The sequence below is a fragment of the Pogona vitticeps genome, chromosome 2 (genome assembly GCF_051106095.1).
Source record: "Pogona vitticeps strain Pit_001003342236 chromosome 2, PviZW2.1, whole genome shotgun sequence".
Taxonomy (NCBI): domain Eukaryota; kingdom Metazoa; phylum Chordata; class Lepidosauria; order Squamata; family Agamidae; genus Pogona; species Pogona vitticeps.
The window spans coordinates 64,030,050-64,052,111 of NC_135784.1; the positions used below are offsets into that span (position 1 = coordinate 64,030,050).

Sequence of the window (22,062 nt, forward strand, 5' to 3'; positions counted from 1 at the left end):
TTTGACAGCCAGCTCTACTAGAATTCTAAGATAAGAGCTAAGTCTGTGCAATAACAGGCTCTTTTAGAAAGTCAAAGGAAGCTGATGGAAATCTAAATGGTCAGGATTTATACATATTTTTCACAAGTGTGGCATTTTAAAAACTGAGGTGAAACTAAGCAGCTGTTCTTTGCTCAGGCCAGTCAGTTCTGATTTAGAATGGCATCAAAGCGCATCTCTGTCTTTTTCACACTAGACCTCAAAGAGCAAGATTCAGTCAACAGCTCATTGCTGCAACTGGGGAGAGGGACAGCTTGTTTTACTGCTCCTTAGAGGTGGTTTGATTGTTTCTCTACCACAGCAATCCCCATCCTTGGGTCTCCAGGGCCTTTTAGACAAAAACCCCAGAAATCCTGGCCAGCAAAACCAGAGCTGAAGATTTGCACGTGGCCCACTTTGTTTACTCTGGCTTTAGATAATATGAGAACAAGGAAAAGAACAGATTGGGGATGAAGTGATGCCCTTTCCCAATCTATCTCAAGAAACCTAGAAAGAGTTTTGATGTCACATGGGCTTTTTGGTAGGAGAGAAGATCTATTTTGGGTTTTAACAAAACAATGAAAACACCTTTTTGAACGAGGTACCACAAACTTTTATTTCTTTACCATAGTCGGATTTCTGCACCATACACCATAATCAGAGGCATCTTACAAAGAGAAGAAACAACTGTATTTCCACAGTTATATTTACATTTACGGTCCCGAGAATTAAACAGTGATGACAGTAAGCATATCTGTGGGATGTGCATGTGCACACCATGCAAGTAGATCTCCACACACGTGCACTAAGGGATGAATCATGATGCAATCTGGCCAAGAGCCCTTACTCTCTGAGCAGCTACGCGGAGGACAAACGAAAAAGGACTTTGCTAAGTTCCTCCTTGTAGTGTATGCACAATGGCCTGGATGCAGTCAGGACATGCAGGACACAACTGCGAGTGACTGAGTGGTGTGATTCATGTACAGCATCTATGAAAGTTTAAGCTGCAAAAATGTATTGGTTTAAGGTACCATGGGATTTCTTGCTGTCGCAACAGATGGAACATGGTAACTCTTTAGGAATCTACAAGATGCTGGAAACACAAAGGACTACTGTATTGTGTGACAACAGAATAGATGTACTCCTTGCAAACAGGTTCAAACCATCCTCTCAAAATTATCTTAAAGTGGTCTAATTCATTTATAAGAGAAAGCAAGGGACACTACCTAGAACACAGCTGGTTTATTATTAGTTACAACACACACAGATGTCTCCAAAGGTCTCTTGTGCCACCAAGACATTAGTACAACAGGACCCCTATATCCACAGGATCAGTATCCACGGTTTCACTTATCTACAGTCTGAAAATATTAAAAGAACCTCCTACCCACAATTTTCACATGTAGAACAGGCCACTAGGTGGAGCAAGAGACCATGCTATGAATACCACTTGTTAGCGAAGAATACACAGCATGGTCTCTGGTGCTTCAAAATTAACACCTCTGTATGATTCAGTAGTCAAAGCTGCCTGCAGGCTCCAGATCTGAATTATTGCAAAGATCACTTTTTTTTTGGTTTAAGCTAGCTGTGCCAGAGATGTTGTGCTTCTTTCAACTGTGGAGATCATATTACATCGTATTACTTTTGACCGTAATTTGTATTAGCACCACCAAAGTAATATACATATATATGCAATACAAAAGACAGGGAATGGGCTGGGATTATAGTCAGAACCCTTTTATATTATAGCATCCTCCCATACTTAGCTAGCTGTGTTTCATATTCATATCCATACTGCATGTTCTGCAAACCCCTAAAGAGAATTCAGCAAAATTAGTCTTAACTGATCAAATGTCACTGTTTAAAAATACTACTGTTTGTCTCCTGTTGTGAATTAGTCAGAGGTACTGCAGAAATTCAATAGGAATTTAAGATCAACGTCCATGAATTAGGCATGAATAAGACTAAGAAAAGAAAATTAAGACTGTTTAGTAAACAATCCATAGCCCATTTGCTCATGAGATTTGTCTCATGGCTCATGGCTTGCAAACTGCAGCTTGCCCATTTGTGGGAGCACCACATGGTAACTAGAACTGCACCAGATACTACTCATACCTTTCCTCATTGAGGCTTCTATATGTCCATAGCAGTGCATGTCCCTACCTATTTTCTACAGAGATCTAATAACACTAGCTGTTAGATGGGAACTGAGTCCATGGAGAAGACCAAAGGATGTCTGAGAAAAAAAAATAGATGGATATTGGGAGGAGAAGGATTGAGAAAGACAATGGAAAACTTAAGAGCTCCAAAAGGGCAGAAATAGAAGAAAAGGATCATGCAAAGCTTTTTAAAATGGCCTGTAATGGTAGCGATAAAACAACAGCATAGCACCATTCTCAGCATTTCACTGACTGTTTTCATACTACAATTCAGCAGGTTTAAAGAGGCAATTGCAAGTGAGTGCTTCACACAGAATCCATTCCCAGCAAATAAATGTGCTCTGCTTTTTTTTTTTTTTTTTAGTATCATCTTCCAAGACACAATGGAAGATTATTGGAGGGTATCCCTTCCTATTCAGGATTAAGGTGAAACTTCTTCAAATGAATTCATGTTTTGAGGAGTAATACCAAAGTAAGAGGAGAAAAGAGTTAATTGCTCTTTCACTGCTGAATGTCACCCTTGCCCTCTTGTGGTGGCAAACACACACAGAGACGCTAACACCCTTTTAGAAGGATGTGTCGCCCAGCTTTCAGAACTCTTTACCAATGTCATTTAGCCCATGCTCTCAGCTAAACACGAGATAAAAGGCCAGGCCTTTTTGAAGATCCGTTAGTGGTCAAAGAACAAGAAGCGCGAAGTAAAAAGCAATGAACAGTGTTCACTATAGAGGGAAATTAAACAGTGGAAGGAATATATTCAGACTGCCTGGTTCCATTTTATATATTCATAAATGACTTGGAGTTAAAAGTGAGCAGTGAGGTAGTCAAGTTTGCAGAGTGACATCAAATCAGTCAAGATGGGCGAAACCCCCAGCAGCCTCGGAACAACTCCAGAGGAAACCCTTAAAACGGAAAGACTGGACAACACAACAGAAGATTAGATTCCATGAAAATAAATTATGAAAGAATGCCAACTGGGACAGAATATATCAAGGGCTGACTCACAATGCTAGGCAGCAGTTTGAGGTGGAGTGGCAAATACTGCCCCTCCATCTTAAAGTCACGGTACAGAAGCACCCAAAGCCAGAAAAGTTATTTTAGTGCTGGAGGCAGAAATCTCACAGGCACCTTGTTCACACCTCTATTTTGCACAATATAAGGAATTCACAGACTTGGATGTGGTGGTAACTGCTAGTTTTTATCAAGGGGGTAGACAAATGGCCAGTGGATATATCTACCAGTGGCTATTAGGCAAGATTATAAGAACCCCCATTTTACTGGGACCAAATAATCAATTTGCTATGACACAAAATTCAATTTTTTCCAAGTGCCTGCTTTCATAGAGATCTGAATATCATATGATTTTTTTAAAGGACTGACTAGAGTCAGTCTTGCCAGTGTTGCTAAGATACTGTCCTGTGCAGAATTGTGACATAAAGCAAATCAGGGAGTAAACCAATATGCCTTGGGTCTAGAGTTGAAAAATAAAACGAGGCAGACCTGCTACCATTTAGGTGTTGGAAAGCTCGGGGGAAAGGGGAACAGCAAGAGATGTGAAAATAGAAGATTCTTCCCTCTGGTTGTGCCCTTACAAATACCCAGTTAGAATTATTATTTAATTTGTTCTTTCTAAGTGGCAGCCTTATTCCTGGCAGATCTGCAGGCGTGGTGAATAGTGTTATTGCTAAAGCATCATTTGGCAAGCAGCAAAGAGTAATAAGCTAGGAAGAAACAGGGACTAACAGAGTGTCTATATTTGAGACTCACAGAAGGAACCTGGTCAGAATGTCAGTAGCTTCCACCACTCTCGGTCTAGAGCGGCCATTCTCAATGGGAGCTAAATGGCTCCTGGGGGTGGGGCTGGAACATCTGAAGAGGGCCACAGACTGGAAACACTTCTTCACATACCGCCTTATAAGGTTTGTTACACAATTTATACAACCTTGATTTGCCTGTACTTCTTTCATATCGTGTTGATGACTGTGGTCAAAAGGAAGTTGAGAATGGCTGATCCAGAGCATGGATAGTTCTAGTTTTGGCAATGAGTTAGCCTCATGGCTACAGTACTGCTGAATGAATGAAATCTAGGTGTGACAGTCAGGCTAGTTTCCTATCCATGTAACATAGCAGGAAAAACTCATAGGCTTATACAGTACATCCAAATGAAAGCAAGATGCAGAAAGAAAAAAAAACTGGTCAAGCTAGAATACATTCCACGTGTCATTAGTTTGCCAGTATCAAATAAGTTAAGAGAGCTCTAATTTTAAAATATGTCTTTTCTTGTCTTTTCTTTATATTATATATAAAAGAAGTTATGCATATGTTTCTCATTTGATAAAAATTTCACCTTAATTTAAAAAATAAACTGAGAGCAACAAATATATATATTTTTAATAAAAAGAATAGCACCGTTTCTATGCTCCAGGTGAAGCAGCCCACACACAAGTGCATATGTGCGCGAACACACAAAAAGACATACAACTGTGCTGCAGGAAGTAGAAATGGCAGCAAGGTCAGCCTCAGACCCAGTCCAGTCCTCTCTGTGTGTGTCTTTCAAGAGACTCTGTGCAGGCTAAGAGTGGGCTGACCGCCTCAAAAGCTGGGGCTCCTCTTTTGGTCATGTAGGACATATAGGCAGCCATGTTGACCAGCCCTCCCAAGGCTAGGAACCAGGTGCGGTTGATATACTTCTGTTTCTATCCTCCGGTGCCGATACCTGTCAAAAATGTAAAACAAAACAAAACCATAATTGGAAACAAATATCTTCAGAAAAGTAAACAGGAAGGAGTGAGTACAGAGAGCCCTTTTACTATGAGAATTCACAATTAATGTGTATGGATGTGAAAGCTGGACAGGGAAAACATTCATTTGAAAGATGAGGCTGGAGATGAGCTTTACTTATACCATGGATCAACCAAAAGACAATTAGGTGCTAAATCATGCACCTATTTTCTCTTGAACTTTCTCTTGAAGCAAAAATGACTAAACGGAGCCCATCGTTGGACACATCATGAGATGCCAGGATTCAATGGAAAAGACAATAATGCTGGAAAAGTTGAAGGCAGCAGAAAAAGAAGGCCAAGCATAAGGTGGACTGATAATGACACCACCTTTTGGAGGTCACTAATTATAAGTTGCCATAAGGTGGAAGCAACTTGACAGCACATAACAATACAGCCCTATTGCCAGCTTTTACCTGCATCTGCCTGTGGTTTGCATTGAAGCTCACAGTCTTCCTTGGAGTCGAAGCGGTTGTAATTCCCTCTGCACCCACTATAGATGAAGGGTCGGCACTCAGATACTCTTTGGTTATAGTACCACCGTAATGTGTACATACTGCAGTTTCCCTCATCCAGAGGTAAAATGCATGGATTATCTACAAGGGAAGGGGAAGGATAAAACAAACCAATAAATTAATTTTTTTAGGGTTTAGGCATTCACTTTCATATGTTACACTTGGCAGAACCCAAATAAAAAACACTGCACATCTTCCCTAGTGCTCCAAACACAAATCTAAGACAATGCAAAAGCAGGATGGAAAGGAGCCATAGAGTGTTAGTAGGCAACATTTCAGAAGGTTGCACTTGGGTATATTCTGATTCATGTGTTTACACCTAAAGACTGATACTGAGGTATGCAGTGTACCAGTATAGTAAATTGTGGCATGGCTTTTGAATTAAAGCTAAATATTTTACTTGTCATAATCAATATAGTGGAGTTGTTTCCATTGATAAACTACAGACATTGTAATTACTTGATTCTATGAAACAATATTCACATACTATTTTCAATGCATTTCACTGTCAGCCTTTTTCATCTTAAGAAAGGGAACCATTTCTTCAATAAGAAAGGGAATCCTTTCTCCACTGTATTGTTGCAGCTTACTGTATATGCAAAACTGTAATGCTCAATATGTTTACAGATTACGGGGAACTTGTTTTGAGCAGATTGCTAAAAAACAGATAAAAATTTTATGAGGCTGTTGTGGAGTAATCTGATGCACACTTTCTGATGAGTGTAAAAGTAATCACATAGGAAGATGGGAATCAGATGGCAACATCTGCTTCAGAAATATAAGACAACTCAGTTGTTATCTCATATGACATCGACTCACAATGGTCTATATGCCCCTTTGGAACTATTGCTCACCTTTTCTGCTAAAAGTTCTGCTGTGACAAGATCTTGCTATCCTATGGTGAGTAACGTGATGTTCAGATAGGTACTGGAAGTTAGGTCTTGCATCAGTCTGAGCAGTTACTATCTGATCTAATTCATAAGGACTAACAGATAAGTTTGCTTTTTGTCTACAAGTAAGTAAACAAGATAGCCTTTGGTTGAAAGGCTGCAGTTGTTCCTGGTGTACCTGATTTCTTCATAGTTGCAACTCAGATGTTAGGGAATGACAGAGAGAATTACTTAGAAAAATGTACATTTAATTTGCCTTCATGTTTTCAATTTATAGATTTTCTCGCAAGTCTTGTGACACCTAAGGATGCTGGTTATTCATCCAGAACACAGAAGCCAACATTCTTCTGGACCACAGGCTAATATAGAAGAAGTGCAGCAATCTTCACAAAGGTCTAGCAATATGCTTTCCAAATGCCATTCCTGTCTTTTAACAAGACTGAATGTTTATTTTAAAAGTAATTTAAACAATAGCTCCAGCAGCAAATGCCATCTCCACTGAAAATAGAGTGTGATACAACTGTATTTGGTTTTGCTACAGTGCCTGTCACCTCCCCCCCCCCCCGAACAGCAGCAGCCACAGGGGTCAGGAAAAGAAAAAAATCCTGGCAAGTTGCAGACATTTTCTGAAGCTATACATTTCCAACCTTGGCCTGGACAATCTGTTGTATTACTTATAGTCTGAGACGCAGGAGGAAACAATGGATGTCGTCCAATAGGATGGAAGGAAAGGACACTTTTCCTTTGAGAGAAAGGCCGTGCGACAGGACTGCAACTTACCTTCCTCTGAAGGATTTCTCTTTTGCTGTCCATGTTTGGGAGCTGCCCTTGGGCCCTTTACTTCTACAAACAGGGAGCAGAGTAGTGGTTTAAAAAGTTATGGCTTCTAGTGTCTGTCTCCATCTTTCCCTTGCTCTCCCACACATTGAAAAGAAGGGCAAAACACTTAATACATGCAGTTTGGGTTCAGAGGAAGTACAGAATATTTTTCTGAGGGAATGGTGGGTGGGACTAAAGGCTAACATGACAATCCCACTTTCCATTTGCATAGAATATATGGTGAACGGTGGCCATTATGTTTTTCCCATTTCACTATTGACATGCTCTTTCATCTCCAAGATTAAAAGCTATAAAATTGGACGCTGTGTTTTATGGATGAATAAACCAAGCGTACAGAAGGTTGAAATATTTGAAAAAAAATATTTTTGAAACTTATGAGGAAAGGCAGTCACATGATGGCTGAAATCCTGTATGTTCTAGTGTAACCTACCATTACACCAACATAAGCATGCCACACATTATGCCCAAGCAATCAATGTTGCACAATTAGATTGTGTGAACCACTTTGTCGCTCCTATCACAATTGTTGTGGGGCCAAATGCAAACATACTCTGCGAATAACACTTCTGCTCTGCTGCACTTTCCACTAATGCTGCCATAGCTTTGTGTCATGCATTCAGAGCTGTGCAAAAGGATTTCAGCCAGCAAGTTCTTCCTGGTGATAGTCTCTTGTCCTACTTTTAATGGGACAGGAATTCTGCAAACGCATTTCTTGAAAAGTCTTATCATTCAGACATCTTCTGTCAGAAAACTCCATTTGGCCAGATTTTAGCCCAAGGAACACAAAACATTTAAAACTGAATGCTAGATTGACTATATACCCTGTTTTCCCTGAAAATAAGCCCTTGCATGATTTTTCAGGATGCTCGTAATATAAGCCCAATCCCCAAAATAAGCTCCAGTTAAGTGAAATCCCACCCTCCACCACTGTGCAGCAACCAGAAGAAGATGACATGACTGTATTTGAATAAATGTAGATGGTTGTACATTAAAAAAAACCTTCCCCTAAACATAAGCCCTAATGCTGTTTTTGGAGCAAAAATTAATATTAGACCCCATCTTATTTTCGGGGAAACATGGTAGTTACCATGCAGGGATAACAAACAAAATATGATTCAGCTTTTGGAGATGAGAGTTATCCCCACAGTAAGCTATAGAGGGTTTCTTTCTATCTTCAGCCCTGTGGTGGAACCTTCTTTGCTTATGGGTGGTCTACATTCTACATTCTTCCCAGGGTGAGAAAAGACACCTCTGCCAAGACTGCCAACTTGTGGTTGTGGTGAAGAATAACAAGTACTGGTAAACGAACTAATACTGTAATGTCTTTGGAGCAGTGAACGCAAAAACATGGTAATCGTTTGTCTGTTTCCAGGCTCAACTACTTTTACTGATCTGTTTCCCTGGGCATGAATAGAGGCCCCTGGCTCTTGCTATGCATCTCCAGAGGATTCCTGGCAGAGTTGTGTGTGTGTGTGTTTTTCCCTCTCTCTCTCACAATCCCTCCACCACTCCTTTAAGCATGCTTGAGGTGGAGCTCACCGTCCCTCAGCAGGGGGCTCTCTGGCTCATGTGATCCTAGGCCCTCTTCGTAGTCCTCGTCCTCTGTGTAGATGTACTCATACTCAGGTTCGTCTGACTCCACTATTTTTTGTCCCCCTAGGAAACGGAATGGCTGGTTGAGAAGGGCTCCGAGAATGAGGAAACCAAAACGTCAAGAAAAGAACAACAGGTGTTGTCTTTGCACATTCTCTCCTCCACCCTTTGAATGTGCCTCACAGCATATAGGTTGCTGATCTGTGCCACAGAGATCACACGCCCAAAGGCCACAGTCCGGGGCCGTGTATAATGTTATGTGCTCTAATGTCAGTTTTCCTGTAAAGAGCATTCTTAGGTCACTTTATACCAGACGTCCTTTCATGCAACATCCAAAGACTAGGCCATCTTACTAGGCTGCTAATATATCAGACGTACTGTCACTCTGATAATAATGGTTTGTCCGTTTTTGGGTGTCATTGCTACTGTAAATATAATTTCATTCAATCCAGCTGCATTTCTTTGTCGTTGAAAAGAAGCAAAGGGGTCTTTAATTAGACATGTCAGGTATTAACAAATATAACGTGACATAATCTTTTGTTGGCTAGAACCCATCTGGTCAGATATATGATCCAGATTCCTTCTTGGATAAGAGATATATGAAGGAAGTAGACTATTTCATACATTTGATGAAGAGAATTCTGGTTAACAAAGCTACAGATTGTAATGAATGTGCTAGTCCTGAAGGATCCTTTGTTATTTTAACTTTATTAAGGTCACCACGGATTGACCTGAGACAGAAGGGCCCCTATATCCAAATGACGACACCTCTTTCTGCTGCTTTCTAAAGGACTCCCTCATATTCCGTACAGTTAGTGTTGCCAAGGGGCATGGCCATGCAGTTGAAACTGCCAGGTGCCAGCAAGGAAATGTGAGGGTGAGGGCACAAAGTCTACATATGCTAACAGATGTTACTGTGCACAAGGAAACACAGAGAAACACAACTCACCTTCATCTTCCTCAGTGTGGGACAACTTAAGCACAGGCACTATTTGAGCATTAACAGACGGGAACGGTTGGGTGGATGGATAGTTGGGGATGAGACCTGAGAGGGGCAAGGTCACAATGCAAACTTCAACACACACATAAAAATAATTAACACAAAGCTCATTCCTTGCCTCAAGACATAAAAACAGGCAGACCACCAACCAGGGTTCAAGAATCACACCTGTGTTGCCCTTTTCTATAGAATGGAACCAGGCATTGTGTACAATATAAGATCCTCTTGAAATAAGGTTTGCACGATAAGCCAGTTGGGACAGTTATAGGCAAACTTGTTTTATCTCCATCAACCTAGTAAAGCAACATTGATGATTTAGGCAGATGTTCCCACCTTCACTGGCAGAGGATCTCCTGAAAAGCAGGCTGGCCTGCAAAGCTTAATTTTCTAACAGTCTTCTTCTGAACAGGGCACAAAGAGTGCTCTTGGCCACTGGATTGTTAGAGTGGGTCAAGGATTCAGCAATAAAAGCAATGCACAACTAAACAAGGCAAGCTACTAATCAAACACCAATAGCAAATTTATGTCAAGAAGACACATAAGCACAATATTGGAGGTTTCCAAGTGTGCAGAGATTCTCACTAACAGACTAGAAGAAATATGATTTCAGGCACAAACATAAAGGTAAGCATAGACACTGAGAAGCCCCATGCATGCTTCTCATACCTTTGACAATGTCAGGCAACCTTCCTCTCAGTACAGACGGTTGACTGATGCTCCCTATCCCTTACCTCTGAAACGTCGTCTTCTGTTCCTTGCATGCTTCCCCCCCCCCCATCCTTTAGAAAATCATCAGGTAATAACCACTATCATGTTTATTGGAGATTGGCTACCTGGTTTGCTGTTTTCCAAGTCTGAGAATCAATTTGATCCAGTGAATGAAGTCCTCCATTTTGAACTCAGAAATAAAGAACTGGACCCCCTAATCCTGAAAGGGCACATTCACAAGGAGGCCCAGGACTTGAAACATGGGGCTGTGCCAAATATTCAAAAAGCAGAGGTGATGAGGAGACTCAAGAGTTGGAGGAAAGGATTTGTGGGTGGGAACTGTGTGGCTAATCTTTCTGCATGTTATCACTTCCCTTGTACTCCCACCTCCCAGATACTTTGATCCTACATGCATAGGTACCATGGCTAGAGAAATGGAGTCCAGGGGGGAAATGATGGGCATGACATGGGCAAAGACCCTCCACTGTGCTTGTTTCTTGTCTCCTCCAAATACCAAAAGGGCCCCCCACCCCACCCCATCATTTCAGAAGGTCAGTGGAAACCTAGGCTCCCAGGCATCCAATTTAGCTTTGAGATAATATCACTCATTTTGCATTTTTCAACTGTAAAATAAATTTGCCTACCTAGTTGACAGGTTTGTTGTGAGACAAACGAGACTATTTTTAAAACTTGGCTTTGGACATTAAGAGAGGATAGGCTTTTATTTTAACTAGATTACACTTGAAGTACATAAAACAATATGTTTTGATTCCAACAACCTCAACAAATTAGCTATTGCATGGCAATTAATCAGTCATCTCTTGTATCCCACCATTCCACTGATACACCTGACAGTTAACAGTTCTGTATATCTGGGAATACATATAATGTTTTTTAAAATTAACTTTGTGTTAAATCCTGCTGTTTAACACTAGAGGAGATTATGTGGAGAGGAAGGCAGTTAACTGCATTCAAAATACTCACGTCGTTCAGGAGACAATTGTCCTCCACAAGCTGAAATGAGAAATGGAGTTTTATTGGATGGGTCACCAGCTTAGTGCTAACCATGCCTGTAGAAAGCAATTACACGCAGGACCCTAAACCTAGTCAGAGAAGCAGTTCGTGCCGCTTGATACAAAATGATTTCTTCCCCCTGGAGAGGGTAGGTTGCTGTAGCCCTCCATTGTTTTCTACCATTTTCAAGGGAGGAGGGGTTAGGCAAGGGTAGGCCCTCGTGGCTTGGGAGGGAGGGAGGCACAATACTGTACCTCAAAAGACCAAGCCCACTTGCCCTCAGGGGGGCTTGACAATGTGCAAGGGCATCTGCATGTGTCCTTTTGCTATATTGTTACAACAAGCCTTTTAAAGGCATCAGTGGCTTTCTGTCTTCATTAGAACCCCATGGCTGAAATCCAGTAGTAGGTTACAACTAGAGTAACCTCATGAAATCAGTGAAACTTACAGAGGAGTTGACTGACTGAATCCTCACTGATTCAATGGGCCTACTCTTGTTGCAACTTACTACTGGATTTCAACTAGGTCACTTAGGATGGTCCAAAACTGCCACTTAGCACCATGTTGCCTAAATCATTCAAACGCTCAATTTGAAATCTCTGCTTTTAGGCCCTGAACAACTGCTACATGTTATATGGAAGATTTGAACTTTATCTCCTCACAATTTTCAGTGTGGGTACTGCCAATTTCTTCAGTCCAGCAGCCCACCCAAAAGGTGGTGGTGGAGGAGGTATAATAAGCCTTTTCTCCATGACACTCTCCCCTCAGGAATTTATTTATTTATTTATTTATTTATTTATTTATTGGACTTACCGGTATATACCGCCCCATAGCGCTACAAGCACTCTCCGGGCGGTTTACAATTTTAATTATACAGGCTACACATTGCCCCCCCAGCAAGCTGGGTACTCATTTTACCGACCTCGGAAGGATGGAAGGCTGAGTCAACCTTGAGCTGGCTACCTGGGATTTGAACCCCAGGTCGTGAGCACAGTTTTAGCTGCAGTACAGTGTTTTAACCACTGTGCCACAAGTATCTTACCCTCTTTACCCTCTAAGCTACATATTTTTCACATGAGGAATATATGCAAGTACTTGTATGCACTTTCTTCTTTGAAAAGTGAGTAAAATTTGGCTGGGAAAATAGCAATGTGGGGAAAAGTAAATCAGCTTTTAATCCCTACCACAGCTGCAAGCAGATCTACAACTGCTCCAAGAACCAGTTCCATTTTTTTTGAAGTATTGCAGAATCCAGGCAAAGTGTTTCACCAAACAGTCTGACCTGGACAGAACATCCTGACGTGAGGGGGAAGGAGGAGTAACTGTCACTATAGAACAAGTAGGCATAAGGTCCAGCCAGGGCAACTGAAGTGACACAAACCTTTTAAATGAGGGAAAGGCAGTCCCGGGGAGGGGAATAGGTGATGAGGTAAAAAGTTAGCGATGGCTGGAGCCTTACCACAGTGCTGGCTCATTTCCTGCCGGACAAACAGTCGAATCTCTTCTTCCTGCAGAAAAGACCAATGCAAAAGATGTTGGTTGAGATCTCTTTCAATGCTGTGATTCTCCCCACAGAGGATAACATGGTGTGAAATATCTGCAGGCAGAAGTGGGCAGAGGTTCTGAATCAAAACATTCCAGTGCGACAGAATAGGCAAAATGGAAAGAGTAAGGAGAGAAGGTTAAAAGCCTGCAGTAAAGAGAACGCAGGATAAAGTGATTGAAAAATAACACCTTGCTAAAGGAATTAAAACAATGGGAACAACTCTTCGGCAGACTGAAAGCTAGCAAGGTGCATATTGCCATAGAGTTTCCATTATACATATTGCCATACGGTTTTCATTTACAACTGACTGCCACAAAGGTTTAATTTTATTTTGATCCTGTGTCAGTATCATGGCATAAGACTCCATGGCATAAGACAGAAAAGGCGCACTCCCTTTCCTTCTCCTCACCATCATGCCAGGCTCTCCTTTCTCTCCTCTGGAGCCATCCAGCCCTCGGTTTCCCTACCAACAAAGAGAAAAGGAGATCAAGAAGGTGATTACAGAAGATGATAAAGAGCACTTTGAGCTGAGAAATGTGTGGCCTCTTTCAGGAAGAACTGGGCTCTGAATCAGGAAGTGACACTAGATCCTTCAGATTTAGCATACAGAAGTAGCCAAGGAGACTTTGCTTAATTGCATCTTCTTGACTTTATCTAACTCTGACCTGCTCAGTCTTTGACTCCCTCCTCCCTCCATCCCCACCAACGTTCCCTATGGCTGCTGAAAACTATTGCATTAGGACTCCACCAATTGCACTGCTGTAGCCACCACTTATAGCCCCTTGTTGCCAGCCTAGGGGTTAAAAGCCAGAAGTATGACCAAGTTAAGACATAATCTTCAAGCAGTAAAATTTGGGGTGAGGGACAGGAAGAACTTGCTGAATCTAGAATGCTGTTTCTTTTCATGGATCATGTTGCTTTGTTTTTCTATTTCCCAAATTCTATAATCCTTCCAAGATCCATAGTGATGGTGAACTCAAGGCCCTACATGCCTCTAGGTAACTTAGTTTAATGGATCAAACCCCACAAGAGCAAACTAGATGGCCAGTATATATTTGGAGGAGTAATTGGCTGGGTTTAGACCTGCCAAATCTGAATGAATGCCAAATTGGAAGTGACAGAACTGGTATCACGATGTATGAGCTAAATAAAATCTGCTGGTAGCCAAGCCACATCAAAAATAATTTGAATTTTTTTTTTAACAAACCTGTTCTCCTCTTTCTCCTGGCAAACCTGGAGGTCCTCGAGGTCCTGCAACTGACTCTCCTGGAGGTCCTCTTTCACCCTGCAGCGGGAAATCATACACACTGAGAAATTTGTGTCAACACTGAACACCAGGGGGATGTCATTTGAAATAGTCATGGCAGAGCAGAATTCAGCAGATTCATGTCTTTTTATTATATAAGATGAATTTGTTTCCAGAATCTGTATTTTAAAAGGTCACAGCTCAAAATTCACTGTACATCTAAGAAGTCACTCAGGGGAAAACCTATAAATGCAAAGAATGTGGAAAACATTTCAGTGATCCCTCAGTTTTTACAGTACCCCAGTGCTCTTATTCAAGAAAGAAGCTCCATCAGTGTGAAGAATGTGAGGGGAAGCTAAGTGAACCTTTAAAGAACATCTATAGATTCACCCAGAGGAGAAATGTTTATAAATGTGCAGAACATCGGGAAAGGTTCCTGTAAATTCCTTATTTTTTAAGTCTCCCCCCCCCCCAACAACTAATTTCTTACCAAATGCTAACCATTCAATTTCAGCCTCTGTTGCTCAAGGAAATGTTGCCAGTTCTATGAGCAAAGAAGGAAAGAAGTTCAGATTTGTGCACAGCAAACTCATGGAAATGTTTGCTCTGCTACTTTCTATAATTCTGTGAGAATTTTCCCAGTCCCATGCGTTAGTGTTGCTTAATATGCAGTCCCTGCCTTTGTCCTAAGGCATCCTCTCATTAAAGAATCAAATTTCCATTTAAAAAAACCCAGAAAATTCAATTCTTAGAACACCCTCTGGTTTATGGATGTGGGGATAGTGTGCTTCTGTATCCCTGATACAAAATGCCAGTCAAATATTGCTGCACAAGATCACGGCCACGCTGCCAGCAGGAAAAAGGATGCCAAGCTTTACATAGCAAAGGGCAGCCCGAATGTTGACAACACCAATGGCAGCACAGTCAAGATGGTCTCTACAGTAGATACCTTCTAGTGTTCACTACCATTCACAAAGTAACACCAAGCAAGGGAAAATTCCAAATGTTGAGTCCTTTTTTCATCAGTTATCCACTTCCCTCCCAAATGCAAAGTAATTGTCAGGTATTGTCAAGGTTTTTTTAGACCCGTGTGAATGGCAGAGAGCAGAAGAGGGCATTTGTCACTTTAGAGGTATCACACACATCTATTCTGGTACTGCAACCGTTGATGATGTGCAACACAATTCCTCCCCCAGGCTTATTTTTGTAATATCTTAACAGTTTCATTTTATTTCAAAATTGATCACTTTCATATTTTGCTAATCATGTTTAGGAGTGCTTATTGCACTCTGGAAAAAGAAAAAGAAAAGCCCAAAGAAGATGGCAAGTTACAGGAAACTGATTAGCAGTTGGAAACCTAACCCCTTTTGAGTAATACATATTACTGTTCTTTCTTTATTAAAAACTTACACCACTAAGAGACTTGGGTGCTAATTGGTATATATCTATGCCCTGAGTAGAAGGAAATGAAAACAAGGAAGGAAAAGAAAAGTGAATTGTTATAATTCTGTGCGTCTGATTCTTGTGGGGAGTTATTTGGCATTTTACTGATATTTTACATTGGTCTAGTGCAAAATCCTTTTCAGAAATGTGAAGCATAATGTTCCACAACCATGATGCTCTACATCATGTCCAGATGCAGTTGCATGAGATGGAGATGGACTCACTGAAAGCAGTGAGGCTTTCCATATGTGCAAGGGGGTTGTGAATACCCCCTTTGGCAAACGCTGGGGAGACAAAACCAATCACATTCACAATGAATTCTTTAGAATCCATTGCAAAAACAAAAAAAAAATTCTGCCCCATGAAAAGCAATGAACAGCCTATAGGCTGGTAGACAGAGCAAAGGGGAAGACTGTACTATGTATTTCTTAAGGAAATCCACTTAAGATAGTGCAGGAGAGAAACATTATGTACATAAGTAAATGTGTTCCTGTTTGGAAATCTGCTGGTTTCCATGTTCAGAAATCTGCTATACGGTCTAGATAAGATGGGGAAGCAAGAAATAGAAAGTGACCTCAGAGAGAAAGAGATAAGGAAGCCTCAGATTATGATCTACATGTAGATTTATACAGACTAGAAAATACAAGAGAGGAAAACACACCTGAGCAATCTATCTGCTCATTCCATGTCTTCTGAATTCAGATCACCTGCCAGAGGTGTTCTATTCCTATACTCTCTGTGGAGATGTGGAGTTCAGGAGGCAACAGCCAACAATAGCTTCTGCCAGGTACACAGAGTAATGGAAAAATGGGCATTGGACTATATTGGAAATAGACTGTCAAATACTCACCTTCTGACCTTGAATTCCTTCTGGGCCTTTTGGACCAATGCTGCCAGGAGGCCCAGGAGGTCCTGGAGGTCCATCATTTCCCCTTGGTCCTGGGGAACCAATGATGCCTGGAGCACCCTTAGGGATAGAGAAAGAGAAAGAGAGAGAAGCATTAGGAACAATTTTGTAACAGTAGTTTCAGGTGCAAATAAAACTGACTGTACTGTTTCTAAAAAATTGTTTCAATTACTGATAACAAGAGGACTTAAATCTTATTCTGGTTCTTTACCGCAAGTAATAAGGTTCTTCATATCAACTGAAAATACTGTACCTGTAGTTAGTCCTTTTTATAGAATAAGGGAAAGATCTGACAGAGAAAAAAACAGCTCATCAGTGTTATTTAGGACAGATTCCTCGCATTACAGGCACCGGAAAATGGCTGCCCTATGGAGGATTTTCGCTGGACACTGAGGTATTTCGCCCCTTGGAACCCATTGAACTGGTTTTCAATGCATTTCAATGGGCTTTTTTGTTTCGCTTGACGAGGATTTCGCTTAACAGCGATTCGAATGGAACAAATTATCCTCGTCAAGTGAGGCACCACTGTAGATGGTTTTGATTTCAGTGATCCTTTCAATACTGAGGGAAGTACTTAAGTAAAAGCTTTCTGTAGCTCTTGACAGAGATGCTATAGAGCACATCTCAATTCAAGGTTGACTCATCCACAGACGTAAGGCACTTCTCCCATAGACAAAGATAAGGTTTCGGCCCCTACTTGGTGAAACCCTGGCAAATTAAGCAAGACTACGAGAGGTGGGAATGGTTACCTTTTTTCCATAGGCTTTTCAGATAAGGCTACAAGAATGGGCAAAGCCCATATTAAGCAAACAGAACGACCATACAAGTGCACTCAAGCTGAGGTGGGGAAGGCAGGCTGCCAAGCACAAACTTAAAGGAACAGTGTATTCACAGAAATTTAATACTTAATTGCAGGGGCTGGTTGTCTGTATCTTAACAGTTAGTCCTTCTGTGCTTCCTGCAGGAATGGCAAGAGGAAGAAGATAACTTTGCACTAATTAGGGAGACATTTAATGAGGGAAAAGTTCTCCTCTCATTCTCTGCTTGAGCAAAGGAAATTATCATGATGCTGAAATTCCTTGAGGGGGGGTCTCATGGAACTGAGTTGGCCCAGTTCAACAAGAATGAAGCATCTAATGAGTATTCTTCAGATCCCTAATGAGAAGATCACAATCAGAAAATGTGGAAATAGCATCCTTTTTTATCCCATTGAAAAATATCGCTACTTTTCAGTTTTTTAAAAAACCACATACCCGATCCCCTTTTTCCCCTTGGTCTCCTTTGGATCCTTGCTGGCCATCAAATCCCCTGTCACCCTGTGAACAAAACCAACATACTGATTATGTGTCTGAATGAAATTATCTTGTGAGATTAGTTTATACTGTAGAGTCTGAAAATGAAACATTTCATGAATGCAGAAACACAGCTCGGCAGGGGAGTCATAGCCATACATCCCAGAGGGGGCAAATCATTTGCCGGCTTGCTTGCCTGGACTCTCATCATCACATATGGAATGGAGACAATACAAAATTTACAGAAGTGGTCATATGTAAAATACCAGCAAGCAAGATCTTCCATCTGTGTGCACCTTCCAACTTTTTTAAAAGTCTGAAAGCCTTGTAGAGAGAAGTACTTTGTGGGATTGTCTAGAGATCCTCTGTAGAAATGAACATGCCAAGGTCTGACTGTAGCTTCATCTCTAGGAAAGGTCAGGGAAATCTGCTGCTACAGACAGATTTGAATTAACCATAGTCCATTCAGCAATTTAAAAAATAACCCTGAGGTGTACATCTTTAGGGTCCTCTTAGCATCCATGCCAAGTTTCAGGCATCTACATTTCAGAGTGCTGGATCTCTGGTGAATCCAGAAAATACAGACCAACATGTTGTTTCTTGATAAATCAGCATCCGTTAGCCCCTACCTTTGGTCCTATGAGACCTTCCTTCCCATGCATCCCTGGGGTTCCAGGCATGCCCACCTCTCCCTAGGAAGACAAAATAAAAGATATGTGGAACTGCCCAAATGATTTTTCGGACTAATCTGCCTCCGTGGTATATGCTTCAAACACTTACAGGTTCACCTTTCCTTCCAGGAAGTCCTGTTCGGCCTGACAGGCCAGGATCTCCCTAGAACAGAGACAGAAAGGGATATTATCAGGAAAGGATCAGAAACTCATTCATCCTAAAAGGACAGAAGACTCAAGTCTTCCCAGTTTTCTTCTTGATAGCTGTGCAGTCACACATTATGATTCTGGAGTAAAACTTAAAAACACCCAGGAGAAAATCTGGCACTGACCTTCTCACCCTTATCTCCATCTTGGCCACAGGCTCCTTTCATTCCACGTTCCCCCTACGACAGGAAAAACATAACATAACAAACTTATTGTAACAATCTGAATATTATTGTATTTTTCTGTGTACAAGACACCCCCCACTTTTCTAATCCAAAATTAAGAAATCTAAGCAGGGCTTAGCAAGTGCAGGGGGAAAGGGATCAAAGCGCTGCAGAATTGCTTTGATCCCTGCTTTCCCCTCCACTTGTTTTTGTTCTCTCCTGAGCTTACTTCCATGTATAAGATGACCCTCAATTTTTGGTCTAAAGATTTTAGACAAAAGTATAGTCTTATACATGAAAAAATACGGTACTTTTAATTGTATATAATGGCTTATCTGTTTATGCTTTAGAGTAGTTTTTTTAACAAAGACAAAGACAAAAACAGCACAGCATAACAATATCAAGAACCATAACAAAAATTCCAGGCTGTTTACCTGTAATGTTTGTTCTCTGAGTTTTGCTTTTGTTATGATTCTTGATGTTTTGCTTTTATTATGGTTCTTGATGTACTGTATTCACATGTATTAATTGTGCAGCTGGCCCAAGGCCACATAGGTTGGCTCTACATGCAGGAGGCACACTGGGGAATCAAACTTCCAACCCCTGACTCCACAGCCAGATCCTAAACTACTCAGTTATCCAGACAGCTTTGTTTACTGTCCAACTTTCCCACCCATACAAACTGAACAGGAATACAATAGCATGGATGACTTTGGTTCTGATCTCCAGTGACACTTAGTATTTTTCAATTTCTTTATTGCATCCCTTACGAGTCTCACTTTTTGTTTGATTTCGCTACTGTAGTCTCCATTCGGGTTGATGATTCAACCAAGATATAACAAATCTTTAACAATTTAAGTTTCTTCATTGTCAACATTGAAACTCTCTAGTTCTTCAGTAATTGTGACTTTTTGCCTTCTTAATGTTCAGTTGCAGACCTGCTTAGGCTCTTTCACTTTCATCGGAGGTTGTTTCGTCATTGCTGCTTTCTGCCAGTAGGACAGTATCATCTGCATAACTTAAATTATTTGTTTCATCCACCAATTTTCAGTTGTGCTTCATCTGAATCTAGCCCAGCTTTCCATATGATATGCTCTCTGTCTAGATTGAACAGATAGGGAGATAAAATCCACCCTTGTTTGACACCTTTGCCTATAGGAAACACATTTTATTTCTCTGTATTCTGTCCTAATGGTAGTTTTCTGTCTGAATATAGGTTACACATCAGGACAATCAAATGTTGAGGAACACCCGTTTCTTTCAGAACAACCTATAGCTTCTTATGATCCACACTATCAAACGCTTTGTTGTAATTTATAAGGCATAGAATGATCTTCTTCTGAAATTCTTTAGTATACTCCAGTAGACAGCGGCTATGTGTAATATGATCTTGAGTGTTTATTCCTTTTTTGAATCCAGCTTGAACATCCGGCATTTCTCACTCTATATAAGGTAAAAGCCTTTGTTGCAACACCCTGAGCATCACTTTGCTTTCATGGGATATTAGCGCAATGGTCTCACTCCTTTCTTAGGGATTGGACTGTATATTTGAATGTTTCCAGTCTGTTGGCCAGTGTTTTGCTTTCTGTATTTGTTGGTATATTCTTATTCGGATTTTGACAGCTTCAGTCTCTATGCCTTTAAACAATTCTGTTAGTATCCCATTTACCTCTTCACAGTTCTTTTAGAGCAGCTTTCACTTCACTTTCTAGAGTGGTAAGTTCTTCATCATAGGATTCCTCTTCAAAAGAGTCTGTCATCTTTTTATCTCTTCTGCACAGGTCTGTGATGTTGGTTACACTAAAAACAGTGCATTCCCAGAAGCCAGCCAGCAGCTAATATGGCTAAGGAAGGATTTGAATCTGCCACATTCAAGCCAAAATATTTTAATGCCTAACCTGAATCAGGACAGACTATTATTTTAATTTGATCCAAAGATGTTACACTCAGCATAAATATTTTCTGGAGAATAGAAAAGACCTCCAGAATGGCTTTATGCATTTGAAAACAAGAGCCTTCTGAAGACTGAGAAATCTCAGTTTCCTTTCAATAGCTCCCAACCTTCTTGAAGTATTTTTCATAGCTTCCCTATGGCTCACAGTAGCACTCACCTTCCTGCCAGGCTGGACAGCGTCTGTAAAGATAAGGAAGTACATTTTTTAAAAAAAGAAACCATGCCATGCCATACCTTTGGGCCTCGCATTCCAATAGGACCCACATCTCCTTTCTCTCCTCTGGTTCCTGGGATACCATCCTTTCCAGGCAGGCCCTGGAGGGATAAAAATGAAAGCAAAGCAATGAGACTCCCTGCCTTTGCATTGCACACCCAAGGGCTGACACGGTAGCAAATGACAAGTTCTCACCGCTTCTCCTGGCTCTCCGGGCTCTCCAACCTCTCCCTGTACAAAAGCAAATGTGAAATATGAAAACACATGATATGGTAAGTAAAACGTCAAGCGCTGCATGTATTAAAAGTCAAAACTTTGCATACAACAAAAGCTGAAGGGTAAGTGCAGACGTAGAATCATCTACAGCTTCAGAATCAAGGTGCGAACTATTACAGCAGCAAGACTGACAGAAGGCTGAAAGACCCAAATGTTCATCAGTTTCAGGCTGGGCAAACTACGAAGACTCAGAAGAAAACATCCTGGATGGAGTTACTCTATTGACCTGACACTGGAATGCTTCACATCATGAACCATTTTAAGATTGCAGCATTCTGGTCATGTACGGTTTTCAAAGCATATCTGCTAATACCTGAAAAGAAGGCAAGATGCTGGTGGCTGGAAGTGTGGATCAGGACTGAAATGACAGCATTTAAAATCCCCAGTACCCTGTTTCCCCGAAAATAAGACCTAACCTGAAAATAAGCCCTAGTATGATTTTTCAGGATGCTCGTAATATAAGCCCTACTCCAAAAATAAGCCCCAGTTCAGTGAAACCCTGCCCTCCACCATTGTGCAGCAAATTGAAGAAGATGATATGACTGTAAAATAAAACATCCCCTGAAAATAAGCCCCAATGCGTTTTTTGGAGCAAAAATTAATATTAGACCCTGTCTTATTTTCG

The 22,062-nt window shown here is 41.0% G+C and overlaps 1 protein-coding gene across 7 annotated transcripts in view; it reads right to left on the reverse strand.

The window, feature by feature from the left end:
- Positions 1 to 607: 607 nt before the first annotated feature.
- COL7A1 (collagen type VII alpha 1 chain) overlaps positions 608 to 22,062 on the reverse strand; it is a 156,062-nt gene continuing 134,607 nt past the window's right edge. For 5 of the 7 annotated variants that reach the window (XM_072989560.2, XM_078385263.1, XM_078385261.1 and 2 more), the window contains 16 exons: positions 21,357 to 21,392; positions 21,182 to 21,262; positions 18,955 to 19,008; positions 18,732 to 18,785; positions 18,581 to 18,643; positions 17,913 to 17,975; positions 16,603 to 16,719; positions 14,271 to 14,348; positions 13,473 to 13,526; positions 12,977 to 13,025; positions 11,488 to 11,517; positions 9,745 to 9,840; positions 8,742 to 8,858; positions 7,143 to 7,205; positions 5,374 to 5,553; positions 608 to 4,893 (listed from right to left, as the gene is read on the reverse strand). In XM_072989560.2, the coding sequence (XP_072845661.2) occupies positions 4,874 to 4,893; positions 5,374 to 5,553; positions 7,143 to 7,205; positions 8,742 to 8,858; positions 9,745 to 9,840; positions 11,488 to 11,517; positions 12,977 to 13,025; positions 13,473 to 13,526; positions 14,271 to 14,348; positions 16,603 to 16,719; positions 17,913 to 17,975; positions 18,581 to 18,643; positions 18,732 to 18,785; positions 18,955 to 19,008; positions 21,182 to 21,262; positions 21,357 to 21,392 (1,155 nt within the window). In that variant the 3' untranslated portion in view covers positions 608 to 4,873. The remainder of the gene's footprint in view (positions 4,894 to 5,373; positions 5,554 to 7,142; positions 7,206 to 8,741; positions 8,859 to 9,744; positions 9,841 to 11,487; positions 11,518 to 12,976; positions 13,026 to 13,472; positions 13,527 to 14,270; positions 14,349 to 16,602; positions 16,720 to 17,912; positions 17,976 to 18,580; positions 18,644 to 18,731; positions 18,786 to 18,954; positions 19,009 to 21,181; positions 21,263 to 21,356; positions 21,393 to 22,062) is intronic. The other 2 variants (XM_078385264.1, XM_078385265.1) reach the window with 2 other exon arrangements.